Source organism: Plasmodium gonderi (genome assembly GCF_002157705.1).
Source record: "Plasmodium gonderi DNA, contig: Chr09, whole genome shotgun sequence".
NCBI classification, from domain to species: Eukaryota; Apicomplexa; class Aconoidasida; order Haemosporida; family Plasmodiidae; genus Plasmodium; species Plasmodium gonderi.
This window is the reverse complement of record NW_021628934.1, coordinates 221,764-238,818: the sequence shown is the minus strand read 5'-3', so window position 1 is coordinate 238,818 and position 17,055 is coordinate 221,764. Positions and strand designations below refer to the sequence as shown.

The following is a 17,055-nucleotide window of genomic DNA, read 5'->3' as shown; positions in this document are numbered from 1 at the left end:
GGAAAAATGGAATAGAATAAAATAAAGAAATGCTTGGGATGAGTCAAAATAGGAAATCTTCATCATCCGTTCCCTTGGTTTCAAAATTATTCAAAATGAGTTTCCCACGTTTAACCTGACCTACCAAGTAACACTCCTTACTCTTGAATCGCTCAACAAGAAATTTTTTATGATCGAATTTTACATCATCCCAAGATGGAATTTTTTTCTCATGAATCTGATTGTTCATACAAGAATATTTGTACAATTTTGATTTTTCATTTCTTGGAAGAAATGTTTCTTCTTCACATGTAATTGTATCTCCATTGGTAACCTCATCCGAGTGGTTACCATCAGCATGTGGATTACATTTTACTCCATTTGTACCTTTTCTCCCCATTGTTATTTTCGTGAGTTCTAACTGTCTTGTGGTCACGTAATCGTGATAATTGCTACTACCCATTTGATCTTCCTCATGAATGTTAGTGCACTCATCTTGATTTCCCACCAACTGGTCATCTTCCAACTGGTCATCCTCCAACTGGTCATCCTCCAACTGGTCATCTTCCAACTCATCATCTGAATTATCTATGGAAAAAACCGAAACAGGTGCTTGGACATAGACATTTTTTTCGTCATTTTCGCATGGAAAAGAATGTTTATTCGTGTGGTAGTTGGTAAGATGTACCTCTTCCTGATTAGAAGTGTGCTGTGGCTTTCTCTGTTCTGGGCTTAGGTTGTGGTGATGCCTCCCTTCGATATTGAATTGTTCATCTTCCAGAGATCCTACGTCGATGTATCTGTTGTGTGTCTCATTTGTATTTTCTTTTCTTTTATTTTTCATTTTGAATGATTTTTTTCTGGAAAAAAGAGGAAGCAAACTCATGTTGTGTTTATGAAAATATCTTATCGAATTTGCCAATGGGAGATTTGAAAATGATATGAAGTTTGTGACAAGATAAGTTTTGTTTACATCTGGACACTGATTTGTAATTTGTTTTGAAATTGTGCTTTCCTGATATGAGTATTCTGTTTGCACTTCTCCCTTGTTAGGTTTCTCCTTGTAGTGTTGATTACCATACCTATTCATCTTTCCTAACCTGTGAAGATAAGTAATAGCATCAGAAGGAAAATGAAAATTAATTATGTGATCCACGTTTTTGGTGTCTATTCCTCTACTTAACAAATCCGTAGTTACTAATATGGCAAGGTGTGTGTGGTAAAAATTATGTAAATTTTGAATTCGTGAATTTATTGATATGTTTTTATGAAAACAAAAAATAGGCCAATTATGTTTTTTTAAAAAAAAATATATTCTAATACAATCTTTTATACTATTAACAAATATGATAGTTTTGAAAATACATTTTTTATCGATAAGATGAAAGTTTTTCCCTTTTGAGGATTCTGCAAATTTTTTTTTTTTTTTTTTTTTTTTCCCTTCTTCAGTGGTAACACTTTTTTCCTTTTTTGCCTGACTTTGATCATGATCAGAATATTCTGACCGTTCATAAATTTCCTCGTTCCCATCTCGCTCATAATATTTTTTCAAAACGTGAATTAGTAGGTCTAATCTGTGTTCAAAAGAGCAATTTTCAAGTTCGTTAATTTTGCTGGACATAGAAGCATCTTTCAAATTGATACCATCATAATGAACACTAGATTTTTCATCCTTTGTATCCCAATTTTTGTTACTTTCTCCCCCGTTGGTAAGCAAATAATGGCTTAAAATTTTATCCTTGTTTAGCTCGATCCATTGGGTTTGGACATTTTCTGGGATTTGATAATTTTCCTTACTGACAATTTCAACTAAGTTGCTAAATCTCTCTGTCAACATACTCCCAGATGTGGTATGTCCAACCGATGGAAGGGTTGAGCTGACATATATCATCTGGAGTAGTGGCAAATCTTGTATTTTTTCCTTCGTCGTAATGTTCCTTTTGTTTTCCATTTTAGGAGTTGTATTTTTTGGTGGATTCTTACTAGAACTTTCGACTAGAGTCATGTCAAGGTTTGCAGACTTTTCCAATGAAGAATATGATGACGTCGAATAAATTTCTCCTTGAAAAGAATTCAAAACAAGGCATTTTCCAAAGAAAGGTACTTTAGAATGATCGTTTTGATGTTGTTCCATTGTTTCGTTCGTTAGCACGTCTTGAATTGATTTATCCACATTTTCTATAGTATCATTGCTTATTTGAACGTGTGGATTGTATATTTGTGGTCTCTTTTTAATAATATGGAAAATATTCATCATTGTATTCCTGTAAGCATTATTTTGAAATAGCATGTCTATTTCATCAAATATTATTATGGATGGGAGAATATGTTTGTTTTTTTCATTTTGATACGTTTGAAGAAAAATATCTGGCGTGGTAATTACTATATCTGCACATGTCCACATAATTTCATCTTTGCATAATATTGGATTGTTTACCCTGTTGATATTTGTTACATGTATATTTTCAAAGTTGTAATTTTTCCTATCATGGAACTTTTTTTCATCGATTTTTTCTTTTCTATTCGATTTTGTCTCTTGTTCAGAAATTTCATTCTCCAAATGGTGAATGTCATAATATGGTACATCATTCAATGTTTGTATATTAATTCGGTTCAGGATATCAAGTTCTTTAATCACTTTGACAATTTGGCTTATGTTATCTTTATTAATAGTAAGAATAATTATGGATTTATTTATTTGTAACGGGTTACGCGTTAAGTATCTGTAAATGGGTTCGTGCCTGTCTTGTGTTGTCAAAATGCAATTGCTTTGTTTTCTTTCCTCTTTAAAGTTGTATTTTAGTAAGTTTTCCAATTTAGTTACCTCTTCCTTATTGATATGGTCACTATTTAAATTGTTCAGATTGATATTGTTAATTTTTATTACTTCTATCAATTTATTCATCAAACTGATATTATTACTTTTTGTCTGTATTTCGAGTGCTGCGTTCTGCTTCTCATTATGTGTGACTTCTTCATGTTCATTTTGATTTTCATTTGATGAGTTTTTTTTTTTTTTTTTTTCTGCTTTTTTTTTTGTGTGACATTTCCTACCTATGGGAGAATGTAATAAAACAGATGATTGGTATTCCCCCAATTCAGTGAAATGTTGAGGAAGCAAATTAAATTTTTGTTTCATTTTCTTCTTCATTTGAATTGTGTTATCTTCCAATAGAACATGATTCTTATAATGACTATACTTGATAAAATATTTACGCATTTCGTTATATAAATCAAAATTGTTACTGAATTTGTAGTTTTTCTTAATTGAATTTGTCATAAGACTATTATTATTGTGATCCTTGTTGTAGTTCTCAAGAATCAGTTCCTCTAAATAATCATGTACAAAATAAATGTTATTCAGAAGGGGTAGTAAATATGCTATGGTTTTACCTGACCCGACAGGATAATTTATTAGAACATCTTTTCCTTGTTGTATAGTTAAAAAACTGTTAATTTGCATTTTGTTCAGTTCATGTATGTTTACATTCGCTAATCCTAGTAATAACATTCGATGGATATTTAACTCGTTCACATGTCCATAGTTCCTTCCATGCATCTCTACGTTTTGAGGATCACTTTCTATCCCCTGATGGTTGTATTTTTGATATATTTTTTTTTTCATCTCTTCGTACTTTTTCTGCATCTGTGTATAGCTAGCGTTACCTTTCTTGTCACTTGGGCATGCATTTGTAGTCTCATCATGGATTGTCTGACTTTTCCATTTCTCCTTTATGTCAGAAGAAGATATATTTTCTTCGTTCAGGTTATCCCATTTGTCCTTGTTCGAACGACTAAATTTGCCTGAACCGTTCAGGCAAATTGTCGTTCTTTTTGTTCGTAAAAACTTGGCCTCTTTCAAGTAGTAGAGTTTGCACGATTGTTTCGTCCATTTGTTATAACTCCAGCGAGGTAGAAATTTGCTATTCATTTTGCAATTATAACATTTGTCCTATATATATATATATATATATATATATATATATATATATGTATATATGCATCCTTCATTTGTATGATTATGAGAAGAGGAAGAGCGGGCCAAACTGGGAAAACACACAAAATATATGATTCAACGATTCTGTACTTATCTTGAGTTTGTCCTTTTACATTTGTAATAGAAGCATGCAGTAAGAAACACTTATATATGTATGCATATATGTGCATATATATGTACACAAGGTGGAGACCACGTTTACATAGTTTTCTCTTTACCTATGTAGCCACGTGCTTGTAAGCCCAACGGTGGGTTAAGGTTGTAATAAATAGATGTAAAAAAACTGAATTACTTATTTGAGCTTGTAGAGAGTGTGTAAAGACATGCTGATGTAGCCTTATGGTGGTGCCACTTATTAAATACATATTATACTCCAACGTTGTGGTATGAAGAAGACAATTGTGTGGGATCCTTACTCTGTTATGAAGCATATAAAATAGAACTACTATAAGATATCGTTGAAAAAACTTCTTGTATATTTTTCTTCACAAAATGTTTTATCACTCAATTTCACTAAAAAAAGGTCGAAATTTTGAGTGGAAATTTTGTTTTTCTTTTTGCTATGTTAAGAAGTATGCATAGAATCACCTTTTTTCTCTCAAATTGTGAGTTTTTTTTTTTTTTTTTTTTTTTTTTTTCTTCCTCTATACAACATTACACCTGTTACATATACATACATGTAAAATGCATATGCTTATATATACTACAGTTGAAAAAAAAAAAAAAAATTCTCTTTGGTGTACCTCCGCACCGTCATTTTATTCATTTTTTTACTTAATTATTTTATTTATTTATTTTTTTTTTTTTTGGCAATTACATTTTGTAGTATCGTTTAAGTGTATCCTTTTTATTTCTTCTATTTTTTTTTTTTTTTTTTCTCCTTTTCAATGCTTGCGTGTTGTCCTCCTTGGTGTGACAGTGTCGTCTTTCAGAATAGTATATTTTTGTTCCAGTACAGGTGATGGCAAAAAAAAAAAAAAAAAAAAAAGGAGAAAAAAGGGAAAAAATGTTAAAAAGGAGAAGAGAAAATGATAAAACCTCAATATAATAGATGGACTGGAGAGAAAAATAAAATAAAATAAATAATTTGTGAAAAGTAAGTTGTTGGGGGAAGCTTACAGAGATGATAGAAAATAAAAAAAAAAAAAAAAAAAGTTATGGAAGAAAAAAGAAGAGGTAAATAAAATGATATTTATTCAGATGTTCATTCTTTTATTGTTACAAGAAAAAATCAAATATATAATTTCAATAAGAACTGATACATTTAAGAATACTTATATATTACAACACGAGAAAAACAGTTACCTCCAAAGTGGAAGGGAAAGTAGAAGAAAAGAAATTTCTACTTTTGTTAATCCAACTTATCGAAAAGGTTTGAAATCCTTTAATCGTTACATAGTTGATCGAGTAAGGAATAACCCTAAATATTTATCATCTGTAGAACTAAATTTCCAATGTTTTCAATCCAAGAGAAAAGAAACGAAAGATGTTCTTACCATATCTCCAATTCAGAACACCACACACAGTGGAAGCACAGCCATAATTGGGGAGGAGGCTGATGATGATGATGGTGATTATCAAAATGGTATTCAAAACAAAACAAAAGAATCCCCAGATAAGTACATGAAACGTATCAAAATTAGCCAAATGAGGAATAAAGGAAAAACTAATTTAATCAAAGATCCTTTGATCAAAGGATTCGTTAAGTATCCTGAAATAGAAAAACTTGTTCGAGGGAAGAAGAAGAAGAAAAAAAAAGTAGGAGACGAAGCAGTAGAAGGAGACGAAGCAGTAGAAGAAGACAAAGAAGTAGAAGAAGACGAAGAAGTAGAAGAAGACGAAGAAGTAGAAGAAGACGAAGAAGACGAAGAAGTTGAAGAAGACGAAGAAGTTGAAGAAGACGAAGGAGAAGAGGGGAATGCCGAAAGAAGGAGATACAGAAACAGAAAAGGAAGAACAAGCATAACAAGTGACCTCATGAACAACAACAATGGTTATTACAGAAAAAAGGGAAATCTTCATAAAGTCGTAGATATACAAAACACAAATGTGCGAAGTTATTTATTAAGTCCTGATGAAAAAAGGTGAGTTAAATCTAACTGTATTTTCCCATAAGCAGATGAACGTGTCACGTTTGAGGTTATTCCACATTCTGTGCACATTACGGATCTCTGCTGCATGTTGTGCATGCGATTATGTTAGGGATTCATTTGCAACTACATTATGACTGTTCATTTTATTATTTTATTAGCTTATTTTATTATTATTATTTTTTTTTTTTTTATTATTTTATTTTTTTTTATTATTTTGTTTTTTTTTTATTATTTATCCCTTTTTTATTATTTTGTTTTTTTTTTATTATTTATCCCTTTTTGATTCCCAATGTTATCTTTCCCCACCTGCAGATCCCTGAACCTACTGAACTACATCTATCAATCGTGGAAGGAAAAGAATTTTTCCAATTTCGTGACAGCCATAAAAGATGAAGGGTTCGATTACACATGTGTAGAAAAGTGGCTACACAAAATGTCAATAGGATTGAACAATAAGTACATTAAAATATATATAAAAAAGAACTACATTTTAATAAAAAATAAATATTTCGACTCAGATAAGAAGAGAGTGAAAGAATTTCACTTAAGCTACAACGAAATTAATAAATGTTTAAAAATTTTGATAAACCATATTGATAAATTTTGCTCCTATGAGTTATCTTCCATTTTATGGGCAATCACAATAATTTTGTTAAAACTGTTTAAAAGTTCGAGTAGTGTAGATACTAGCGTTTGTGTGACATGTTCAGAATTTCAGGAGGTAGCTAATACACTTGTACATAATTTTAGAAAATTTTTTTCTTTAATTATTTCTAATTTGAATAAGGTTAAAGATCACTTATCTATTGATGAATCACTATGGGCTATATGGAGCTTATGCAAGTTGCTTTACTTCAACGTGTTGTCAGTAGGAATTGATCGAAATATTAGAAGAGGAGGAAGAGAAGAAGAAGAAGAAGAAGTTGGTGGATCTGAGGGGAATGTCAATCTTGTTTCTATAAATGCCGGTGAGGGTACTGGGAAGAAGAACGACCAGTTGATAAATCTTACAAAAAAAGAAGAACCTGTATGGTTGAAAGAGGAAGACAGAAGTAGAAACAGAGAGAAGGATGGGAAAATCGAGTGCACTTTTCACCAAGTAGCCTTCTTGATGAATAAATTTCAACTGGATGAAGAAAGCGTGAAAAACATACTAGACATTTTTAACTATATATATATAAAATTGTACAATAACTTAAATTTTTTGAACGAGAAATATTATATATACATTCCATTTATCATATTTGAATCTCAGACATTGTTATTAAGAAGTAGTATTTTATTACTTAACAAAATTATTCACGTAATTCTAAAAAGAAATATTTTATTGTCTCTTTTTAATTTTGAAAAGTTAAAAAAGTTACATTCGACAAATTTAGCACACAAAAATGCGGATAAACAGAATACGAACCGACATAACACCGACATATTTAGAATAAAAACACTAAGCAAGGTGTATAAACTGATTAAGTGCATTTCCAAAATATTTTACCCTTTGAAAAATCCAAACATTCGAAACTTGAATCTGCATAATAATTATACCAGTTTGGACGTGGCTGTTTTGGGAGACTTTGTCAGTGCATGCAATCATGCTTTGGTCAAGTATTTGGATTACTTTGTGTTCATCACCCAACAAAGGGGATTCTCTCAGCCCACCATGCACTCGAGTATGCATTCGAGCATGCAGATAGACATGAATGAAGTTATCGACGCGGACCTAGTGACGGACCCCGTGACAGACCCCGTGACAGACACAGATGAAGGAAACATATGGAAGAAGGGAGCGAGCACAGTTGAGATAGGTAAAGTAGTACATGATGGGAAGGCGGAAGAAGGGCATTCAATGAGTGGGAAGAGCAGTAAGGAGAAGTTTGAGTTGAAGAACCGTGCACGCATGGAACACAAGAATGAATTGATTTTCATTTACAACTGTTTGAAAAGTTCGCTGGTTTCTCTGATTAAGCTAGATCTGAAGGACAAGTACATGTATGAATGGTTAAATGAAAACATACACCTCTTTCAGTTTGGCAATCCTAGCGAGGAGACAGGAGTGGGCCCCAATGGAATGAAACATTTTCTCTATTATGATGGTGAGTCAATGGAGAAAGCAGAAAAAAGTGAAGAAAATGATGCAGAAAAAAGTACAAAAAAACTTGGTGGAGAAAAAAGTGTAGAAAAAGATGACGACACCATGGAAAATCCACATTTGGACGAATCATCACGAAAAGAACGCAATGTTAGATGTGACTCATCGGAGGATCATCATCCAAGTGGTGAGAACATTCTACAGGGAGGAAAAGGTGTAGGAATGAGTTCTTCTTGTGCATCTGATGAGGGGAGAGAAATTGGATGCCCTAATAACGCCCCTCATTTTGATAAGAACAGAAGTGATGAGTTAATGGCATTGCATAGAACATCAATAGAGAATGACATTAAGGAGGTTGATGAGAAGTTGGAGAAGAGACCCTTGTCCAGTCTTTGTGGAGAGGATATTTCAAATGTGGAAAATAATTCACATGATGTATGTCTAGATGTATTAGCGTTAAGCAAATTTACAAAATTGTATAGCACAGAAATGAAGAGAAAATTAATTGAAAATGTAAAGAGAAGTATTGAAGAATCTTTGAAGCAGCTTGGATATATTTACAACACAAGTAATGAGGAAATGAATTATCCAAGATACATATCTATTAACGATATATATATTGTTAAGGAGAAGCATATAAAAGAATTGTATGATGAAGAGACAAAAACATTTTATCAGAAAAATAGAAAAATGAAATTTCGAAATATTATAATGCCAAAACAGTTGGCAATTTATGTAAACTATCTAGGGAGAAATTTAAACTTAATTGAAACGAAGAAACAATTGAACGAAATATTTCTCCTTTCAGTAGGGTATGCTAATTTAACAAAATTTAATTATTTTACATCAAATGATATAATTCATTTTTTACAAGGTTTATTAAACTATTATGAATTAAAAAAAGGTTCTTCTAATTTGTTTAATGAGCAAGTTAATAAAATGTTAACACTTCTATGTACCATTGTGGAGAATTCTTTCCACAAATGGAAATCATCAAATATATGTCAACTTATTTATTTACTTACAAAATATAAACATATACATAAAAACATTTTTAACACGTTTGATTGGCTGTTAAGCAAAATCCGTTTTCCATTATATGTATATCAGAAGGCTAATGTGGACATTCAAAATTGGGAACAAATTTTTCACTTCAATGTGATGAATAATGAATCGATTGAAGGTGAAGAGGAAAAGGGATCAATTAGAGAAATGGAAGAAAAACCGTCTGTCGTGAGTATGGACAATATTAGTGAAGTTGATATCAAGAGTATTAGGAGTTCCAAATTGGATTTAGAAGAAAGAAACCACGATTTAGAAAATAAAGGGGTGCAATTTTGTATTAACGAATTTAAATATGACAATTTGGGTTCTGCAATGTGGGCCATAAGTTCGCTTAACAGACATGTAATTAAGAAAAAATATTTCTTAAATTTTTTTTATTTTTTTTCAATATACTTTTCTTTACACATGAAATCCTTTTTAAATGAAAAATATGGAAATGTATATTATTCTCCAAACTTGTTTAGAAACACAATTGAGCATAATATTATGAAAAAGAAATATGATAATGATGAAGACTTCTTACAGGAGAATTCACACTTTTTTAAATTTCCATTGGATTCTATGACTATAAGTATTTATGTGAATACTTTTGCAAGAAAAATAAAAATCGGGTTCAAGTTTCTTTTCGATGTTATTTATAACAATTTAAATATCGTTTCTCAATTCGCGCTTAAAGAGCTATCCTACATTATGTACTCATTAGCGAATGTCCATAGCAGCGCCTTGTCAGATACTGTTTTTCATAATGAACACATTTCAGATGAGGCCTCTATCGATACTACATGTGAAGGTGCTGAAAGAGATGATGTTAGAAGACGGTTTGGAATGTTCCTCCACGGGAGTAGTAATGCACTTTGGGTAGATGAACAAGACGATATGTTCGAAATGGTGGGAAGGGTTAGAAGTGATAATGGAAAAAAAGGGATAGAGGCAAGTGAGAGAAAAAGTCCCGGTGAAGATGAGATAAACAATGTATTTCCTACGAGTGGAGATATAATACAAACGAACGATGCAAGTTCATCTGTCAAGAGGAATGAAAAGAGTGTAAAGAGGAAGAAAGATTTTTTAAAATTTAAAAACGAAAGAATAAAGTTTTCAAATATATTTTTAAACAAGCTTATGGAAAAGATACACAACTATGCATCAAGCATATTGGAAAAAGAAAAAACTTATATACAAGAAGCTACTTCAAATGAAGTTCTTCACATAAGTAATGCAAATAAAAAGAACAAGATTGAAATAATTGATCTTATGAAATTAATCTACAGTTTTTTCATTTTCTTAAATCAAAAGATTCAGATGGATGAAGTCAACGGAATCAACTTCCAAATGGCCGAGGACATAATCCACCTATACAGTTTGATTGTTAAGAGTTTCCCTAGCACTCTCAATTACATACATGTCATTATTGACACATACGCTCTCATAAGCAATGTGTATGCATTGGATGAATTCACTCGAGGCATCATAAAGGTAGACTCAATTCCCCTCCTCTGCTCGTAGAAGCAGCACTGAAGCGGCATTGAAACTGCATCGAAACTGGATCGAAACTGGATCGAAACAGGATCGAAACAGGATCGAGTCGTTTTTGTGAGGCCTGAAGATATGTACTATAAGGCCAGCGAATTGTGCATGTCTTTATGCAGGGAATTGTTCTTAGCACTCATATATCTTTCTCAACATGTTTATGCCAAAGCAAATTTTACCCCCATGTCATTATGTCGCCATTCCACTATGTTGCCATTCCACTATGTTGCCATTCCACTATTTTGCCATTCCACTATGTTTCCATTCCACTATGTCGCCATTCCACTATGTCGCCATTCCACTATGTTGCCATTCCACTATGTTGCCATTCCACTATGTTGCCATTCCACTATGTCACAATTTTTTTTTTTTTTTTTTCTTTCCAGGAGTTTGTTAAAATTTGTATAAAAAAGGTCGAAGAAGAAAAGATTTTGGATATGGAAAAGAAAAAAATTATGCTGAGCATACAAAATTTGAAGGCCACCAACTGACGTTGCGCTTGGCATCTGGATTGAAGCTAAGCCAAAGTTGGAACCGATGATTTATTTGGACTTAGGAATTACGTTCAAAATGGGAAACCAAATTTGGAGTTAAGCCAAAGTTGAAATTATTTATTTATTTTATTTATTTTTTATTTTTTTTTTTTTTATTTATTATTTTTTTTTTTTTTGTATGCTTTTCTCTTTGCTTATCATATTTGACACATTTGTTTCATCTCGTTTGCGTCGTTTGGCTGGTTCCGTTGGTTCCACTACAGTTACATTTTGTTAAATTTGAAAAAAGAAAAAAAAAAAAAAAAATTAAAAAGGGGAGAAGGTGAAAATTTGAAAAGGAAAATCGCATTATGAACATTCCTGTTTATCCATTTACACAACTCTCACATATTCTTCTCTAATTTTGTTGTCCTAAAAATTAAAAAATAAAAAGCAAAGGGGGTAGGTTCCTTTTCCCTTTTCTTTTCTTTACTTTTTTTTCTTTACCTTTTTTCTTTACTTTTTTTTCTTCACTTTTTTTTTCTTCACTTTTCTGCCCCTTTTCACCACACGCTACTTCAAAAACCACCCATTAACGCTGCTACATTTTGTACACATTATATTCCCCTTGTTGAGAAAATGTAAAATATTATTGACATTATCTTTGTTTGTAAAATCGTTCCTTTGTTTGTTAACGCCACATAATCCGTTATTATAAATCTGTCTATATAAATTATCATAAAATTTGAGATTTGGTTCAGTCTTGTTTTCCCTTCCTTTATTTAGTTCGTTCATATTGTAATATATTTTTGCATATTCAGGATATGCTACTTTATATATTAATTCACATGCTTCATTGAAGTAGATAAAATTATTGCATTTTCTGCACACATACTTGCATACATCTCTGTTCATTCGTTTCATCTGATTGCTGCTGTAGGGGAGGTGAACTTGTGGGGATTACTCATTTGTTATTTATTTATTTATTTATTTATTTATTTATTTATTTATTTATTTATTTATTTATTATTTTTTTATTATTTTTGGGGTGTGAGTGTACCGGGAAAGAGAAATCTTCGCTTAGTGCTTGTGTTCGTCTTATGTGATGTGATCTTATCGATGTGTCTGTCCTCTTATCATTGTGTGTGTAGTGGTGTGTGGCTACTTCTGCCAAATTCGGGGTAGCAGCAAAAAGGTGGAAAGGGAAATGTTGAAAAAGAAATAAAGTATATTTGGATTTTTTTCTTATTTTGTGTGTGCGGGAATATATGCCACTTCATTTGGATCATGGGTTCTTCACATGTTTGATTCTTTTTTTTTTTTTTTTTTTTTTTTTTTTTATTCTTCCCGTTTTTATCACTTCTACGTGAGCTTATCTGTTTAAGCAACACTGGGGAAGTCGATGATACTAGCACTAACCCAAGAAGAAAGAAAAGTAACTGGATGAAAAAAAGAGAGTGATCTTTTAACTTCCACACAATACTGTAAGTTGGCTTTCATAACGAAGGATAAGTACAATACATAAGTGCGTTAAAATGAAGTGTTTTTTTTTTTTTTTTTTTTTTTAAAACAACTGGAAAGGTGAAAAATTTGCACTTTCATAGTAGAAAATATTCAGGGAAAGCAACTTCACACAAAAAAAAAAAAAAAAAAAAAAAAAAAAAAAGAAAAAGAAAAATAAAAAAAAAAAAAAAAAAAAAAAAAAAAAAAGCACTGCAATATGAATACCATGCTATCATATAGAAAATAATTCTATTAATAACACTATATTTTACAAGTACTATTATTCCCCACTCTTTTGTGTGTCATTTCATGCAGCTATATTTTTTTTTGAGGGTCCCTATCTCTCTCTCCTCTTACTCCACCAAAACCATAACGTCAATAGTAAGGTATATTTTTCCATGAATTCCACAAGATTAGGAACAGTTCACAGTTCATACTCTCTCGTATGGATATTGTTACATACATTTGCACACTTAATCCTACTCCATGGCTAACAACAGTAACGATATCATGTATATATTCTTGAGGAAATAAAATTTGAAGTTATATTCAGTGTGTAAAACTACCCTTGCAAGCAAGCCATGTGTACCAAGGAAACTGTTTTTCAAAAAAGTGTAAATGTGACACAATTACGGTGTGGGGGAAAAAAAAAGAAAAAAAAAAAAAAAAAAACGCCAAATGTAAGAACGGGAGAGGAGATATAACATGAGTGTAATTTTATGGATATCATATTTATTGTGGGTATTTGTAAGTGGAAGAATTAAGAGAAAGAAACAGTATTTTATTAATTCTACTAATAATATAATGAAAAGTATAAGAATCTATAAACATTATGATCCAGATACAGGGACATACAGAAGACATAGAATTTATGGGATACCAAGAATGTACAAATGGTTAACTTCTTATTATCCTACTGTGAGAGAAGAATTAATTTGCAATAACAAACAAAAAGATATAGACATTTTTTATGTAGATATGAATGGTGTTATACACCATTGCACACATGCGAATAAGGACACATTGCCTGTACATGACGAACATGAATTACTCTCAAATATTTTACTTTATTTAAAGAATCTTTTTTTTCTAGTGCAACCCAAAAAATTAGTGTATGTGGGTGTTGATGGAGTCTCCCCTAAGGCCAAGATGAATCAACAAAGGAAGAGACGATTTCTCAGTTTATTTAAAGTCAATGAAAATTCTGATTCATCTTCCAAATTGTTCAATCCAAATTGTATTACAACAGGTACTGATTTCATGTATAAAATTAACTTGTCTTTAAATAAATGGTTTCAGATTTTGAAGAAGAAGGAAATATTCCCATTCGATGTTATTTTCTCCGGTTCGGATGTCCCCGGCGAGGGAGAGCACAAAATTTTGAAGTTCATTAGGGAGGTAAGTTCTTTTCTTTAATTAATTCGTTTCTACATGTTAGACTACTGTTTCATCAGTTTGCTGCTTCATCAGTTTGATGCTTCATTAGTTTGATGCTTCATCCATTCGCTGCTTCTTCACCTGGCACAGAACTTCAGGCGAGATGCCCAATTCAGAAACTACAGCCACTGCATCTACGGGCTAGATGCAGATTTAATTATGCTGTCGCTTGTTACACATCTGAACAAGATCTTTATTCTTCGAGACAAGTTCAAAATGACGAACGAGATATACAGCAGTATCGTTGAAAACTTCCAGAAGACGCAAAAGGATTTTACCATCCAGAAAGAAGAGACAGGAGATGCAGGAGAGGCGATATCCGAAGAAGGAGAGTTAGTTCGGCTTGGAATTACTGAGGAGAAGACAAATGAAAAGAACTGTAAGAAAATGCCCATTGATCAGGGGAAGGATGGGTTCCCGTGCAAGCAGAGAAAAAACCCATTCAGCAAAGTTCATCTGTACACGAAGGATTACTACTCACGGTGTGAACCGCTTAATAGCTACGACTTTGAAATTCTGGATGTGCATAAACTTCGAAATTCAATAAGAACTCAAATAGCTACATACATAAATAAATTAAAAAAAGAAAAGAATGTGATTTTCAGTATAAACAGAGTAGTAGATGATATTGTATTTTTATCCTTTCTAGTGGGGAATGATTTCCTTCCACATATTCCAAATATAGATATAAATGAAGGATCAATGAATGAAATTCTGAACTCGTACATATTTTATATTTATAAATATAACAATTATATAACTCTTAAAGATAAAGTGCATATAGAACGGTTGAAAATTATTTTAAAAATTTTGAGTGCACAAGAATTTGCATATTTTAAAAAAAGAGGGATTAACGAAAATATTACAGAGTTTACGGATGAAAAAACATACAAGACTTACTACTATCATCATAAATTTGGAATCCAAGATTCAAAACAAATACAACAGATAGTTAAGAAGTACATTGAGGGTCTCTTTTGGAACTTGCATTATTACCACTTCGGCTGTGCAAGTTGGTATTGGTAAGACAGGGAAACTCGAGAGAAATATAAAATAATATAAAATAAAATAAGCAACTATATAAGACACATCGGAGAAGAGGAATTCGCAACTGCAATTTGAAGCATGTATGTACGTGTAATTTGCAACATGAGTATATGTGGATTTTTTTTTTTTTTTTTTTTTTTTTTTTTTTCTCCAAAGGGAATATCCATACCATTACGCGCCACTGTGCAGTGATTTGCTCAGTTTTGAAAAATCCGATTTTTTTTTTGAAAAGGTACAAGACTGCTATTTGCACCAAGCCCTAGTTGAAGTTAAAAGTGTGTACAAGTTTCGTGTAGGTGTTGTGCATTTTTTTTGTAAATCGGTATTTATGCACATACTTCTCGTCATCTTTTCCGCTTCTTTTCCCCTCTCAGGGAAAACCTTACTCAGCTTATACTCACCTAATCAGTGTACTTCCACAGAAGGATAACAATCTGCTTCCAGATGAGTACAAGTGAGTTGAATTATGTTTTTCTACCCAATTTGCAACCGTGTCTTTCCACCCTATTTTGCAACTTCAGTGCATGTCACGTGCCATATACACCACTTCTATTTTCTCTTGCAGAAATATTTATGATGAAGATGAGGTGAAGTCCTTCTTCCCAGAAAATGTTCGAATTGATCCAAATGGAAAAAAGTACTTCTTTGGAAGAGCAGGAGGGGAGATGCGGATAGAGAGCGAGAGAGAGAGACGAATTCAATTTTTTTCACATTTGCATGTCAGGATAGAAGGCCATAAATGAGGTTGAACTCATTGTTCTTCTTCATCTACGAGTGGGATGAATAAGCAGCATAGATATTCATCCCATGCAACACTCGTCCATTACATTTATTACGATGCTAATTATTGTCCTAGCTCCTATATATTTTGTTCTGTATTGTTCTGTTTTGCTCCGTTTTGCTCTGTTTTGCTCTGGTTTGCTCTGTTTTGCTCTGTTTTATTTTTTTTTTCCCCTCCCCCGCTTTTGCACTCATCACTTAGAGAGACATGGGAGTACATCGTACACCTCCCGTTCATAAATTGTAACATGATAAACAAGATTATATCAGCTCGGAGCAAAAAAATCTCGAGGCTCAAATATAAGCTAAGGTAAAACATTTGGAGTTGAAAAATATTTTGCGATACCATTACCAGTGATGCATATCCACACGCGGTGCATGATCAAAGTCAGCAACTTCGAAGAAGTGATAGAATGAGACGATATCAAAAAAAAAAAGAAAAAAAAAAGAAAAAAAAAAGAAAAAAAAAAGAAAAAAAAAAGAAAAAAGATCGAACAAACGAATGAACAAACGAATGAACAAACGAATGAACAAACGAATGAACAAACTTATGAACGGTGGGTGGATGGATGGGTGCCCCGTTGAATGGATATGGAGAAAATACTAAAATAGGGGGAATATTTTCACCCGTAGAGAAGAGTAGAAATACATAAAATCTCACTGTACGTTTGGGCATCTTATGATATGATATAATTATATAGCATAATGTGATATAATGCAATGTAGTGTAATATTATTTTATTTTTTTTTTTTCTCTCTTTTTTTTTCCTTTTTTTTTAATAGAGAATTGAATGGACGAGAGCATAGATACTAACTTTGGAAACGAGCAAGTGCACTAAACATTTTTTATGAAACGTGGAAGCAAATAATAAAAATGGAAAGGGAAAAAAAAAAAAAAAAAAAAAAATCCACATTTCCCCTTTTTTTTTTTTTTTTTAACACACTATTATAAATACCTATCGAATGATGGATTTGCACGATTTGCACAATTTGCACAAACACATAGACGGGTTATAACACTCCTCAGGCTTCTTTAATACATACAAACTATCAGACTGATATAATTTG

The 17,055-nt window shown here is 32.0% G+C and overlaps 4 protein-coding genes across 4 annotated transcripts; 2 read left to right on the top strand and 2 right to left on the bottom strand.

Annotated features, from left to right (window-relative positions):
- Positions 1-43: 43 nt before the first annotated feature.
- On the bottom strand, positions 44-3,910 carry PGO_090420 (DEAD/DEAH box helicase; the record flags this gene model as incomplete). Its single annotated transcript, XM_028687632.1, has 1 exon — positions 44-3,910. One exon carries the CDS (start codon positions 3,908-3,910, stop codon positions 44-46), a length of 3,867 nt encoding a protein of 1,288 aa, XP_028543433.1.
- Positions 3,911-5,161: 1,251 nt separating this feature from the next.
- Positions 5,162-11,238, top strand: PGO_090410 (hypothetical protein, conserved; the record flags this gene model as incomplete). Its single annotated transcript, XM_028687631.1, has 3 exons — positions 5,162-6,060; positions 6,382-10,693; positions 11,134-11,238. 3 exons carry the CDS (start codon positions 5,162-5,164, stop codon positions 11,236-11,238), a joined length of 5,316 nt encoding a protein of 1,771 aa, XP_028543432.1.
- A 555-nt stretch (positions 11,239-11,793) lies between these two features.
- PGO_090400 (hypothetical protein, conserved) lies at positions 11,794-12,144 on the bottom strand (the record flags this gene model as incomplete). Its single annotated transcript, XM_028687630.1, has 1 exon — positions 11,794-12,144. One exon carries the CDS (start codon positions 12,142-12,144, stop codon positions 11,794-11,796), a length of 351 nt encoding a protein of 116 aa, XP_028543431.1.
- Positions 12,145-13,428: 1,284 nt separating this feature from the next.
- On the top strand, positions 13,429-16,801 carry PGO_090390 (hypothetical protein, conserved; the record flags this gene model as incomplete). The annotated part of the gene is made up of 7 exons (XM_028687629.1): positions 13,429-14,121; positions 14,251-15,182; positions 15,364-15,439; positions 15,582-15,661; positions 15,773-15,844; positions 16,190-16,297; positions 16,771-16,801. 7 exons carry the CDS (start codon positions 13,429-13,431, stop codon positions 16,799-16,801), a joined length of 1,992 nt encoding a protein of 663 aa, XP_028543430.1.
- Between the last annotated feature and the right edge of the window lie 254 nt (positions 16,802-17,055).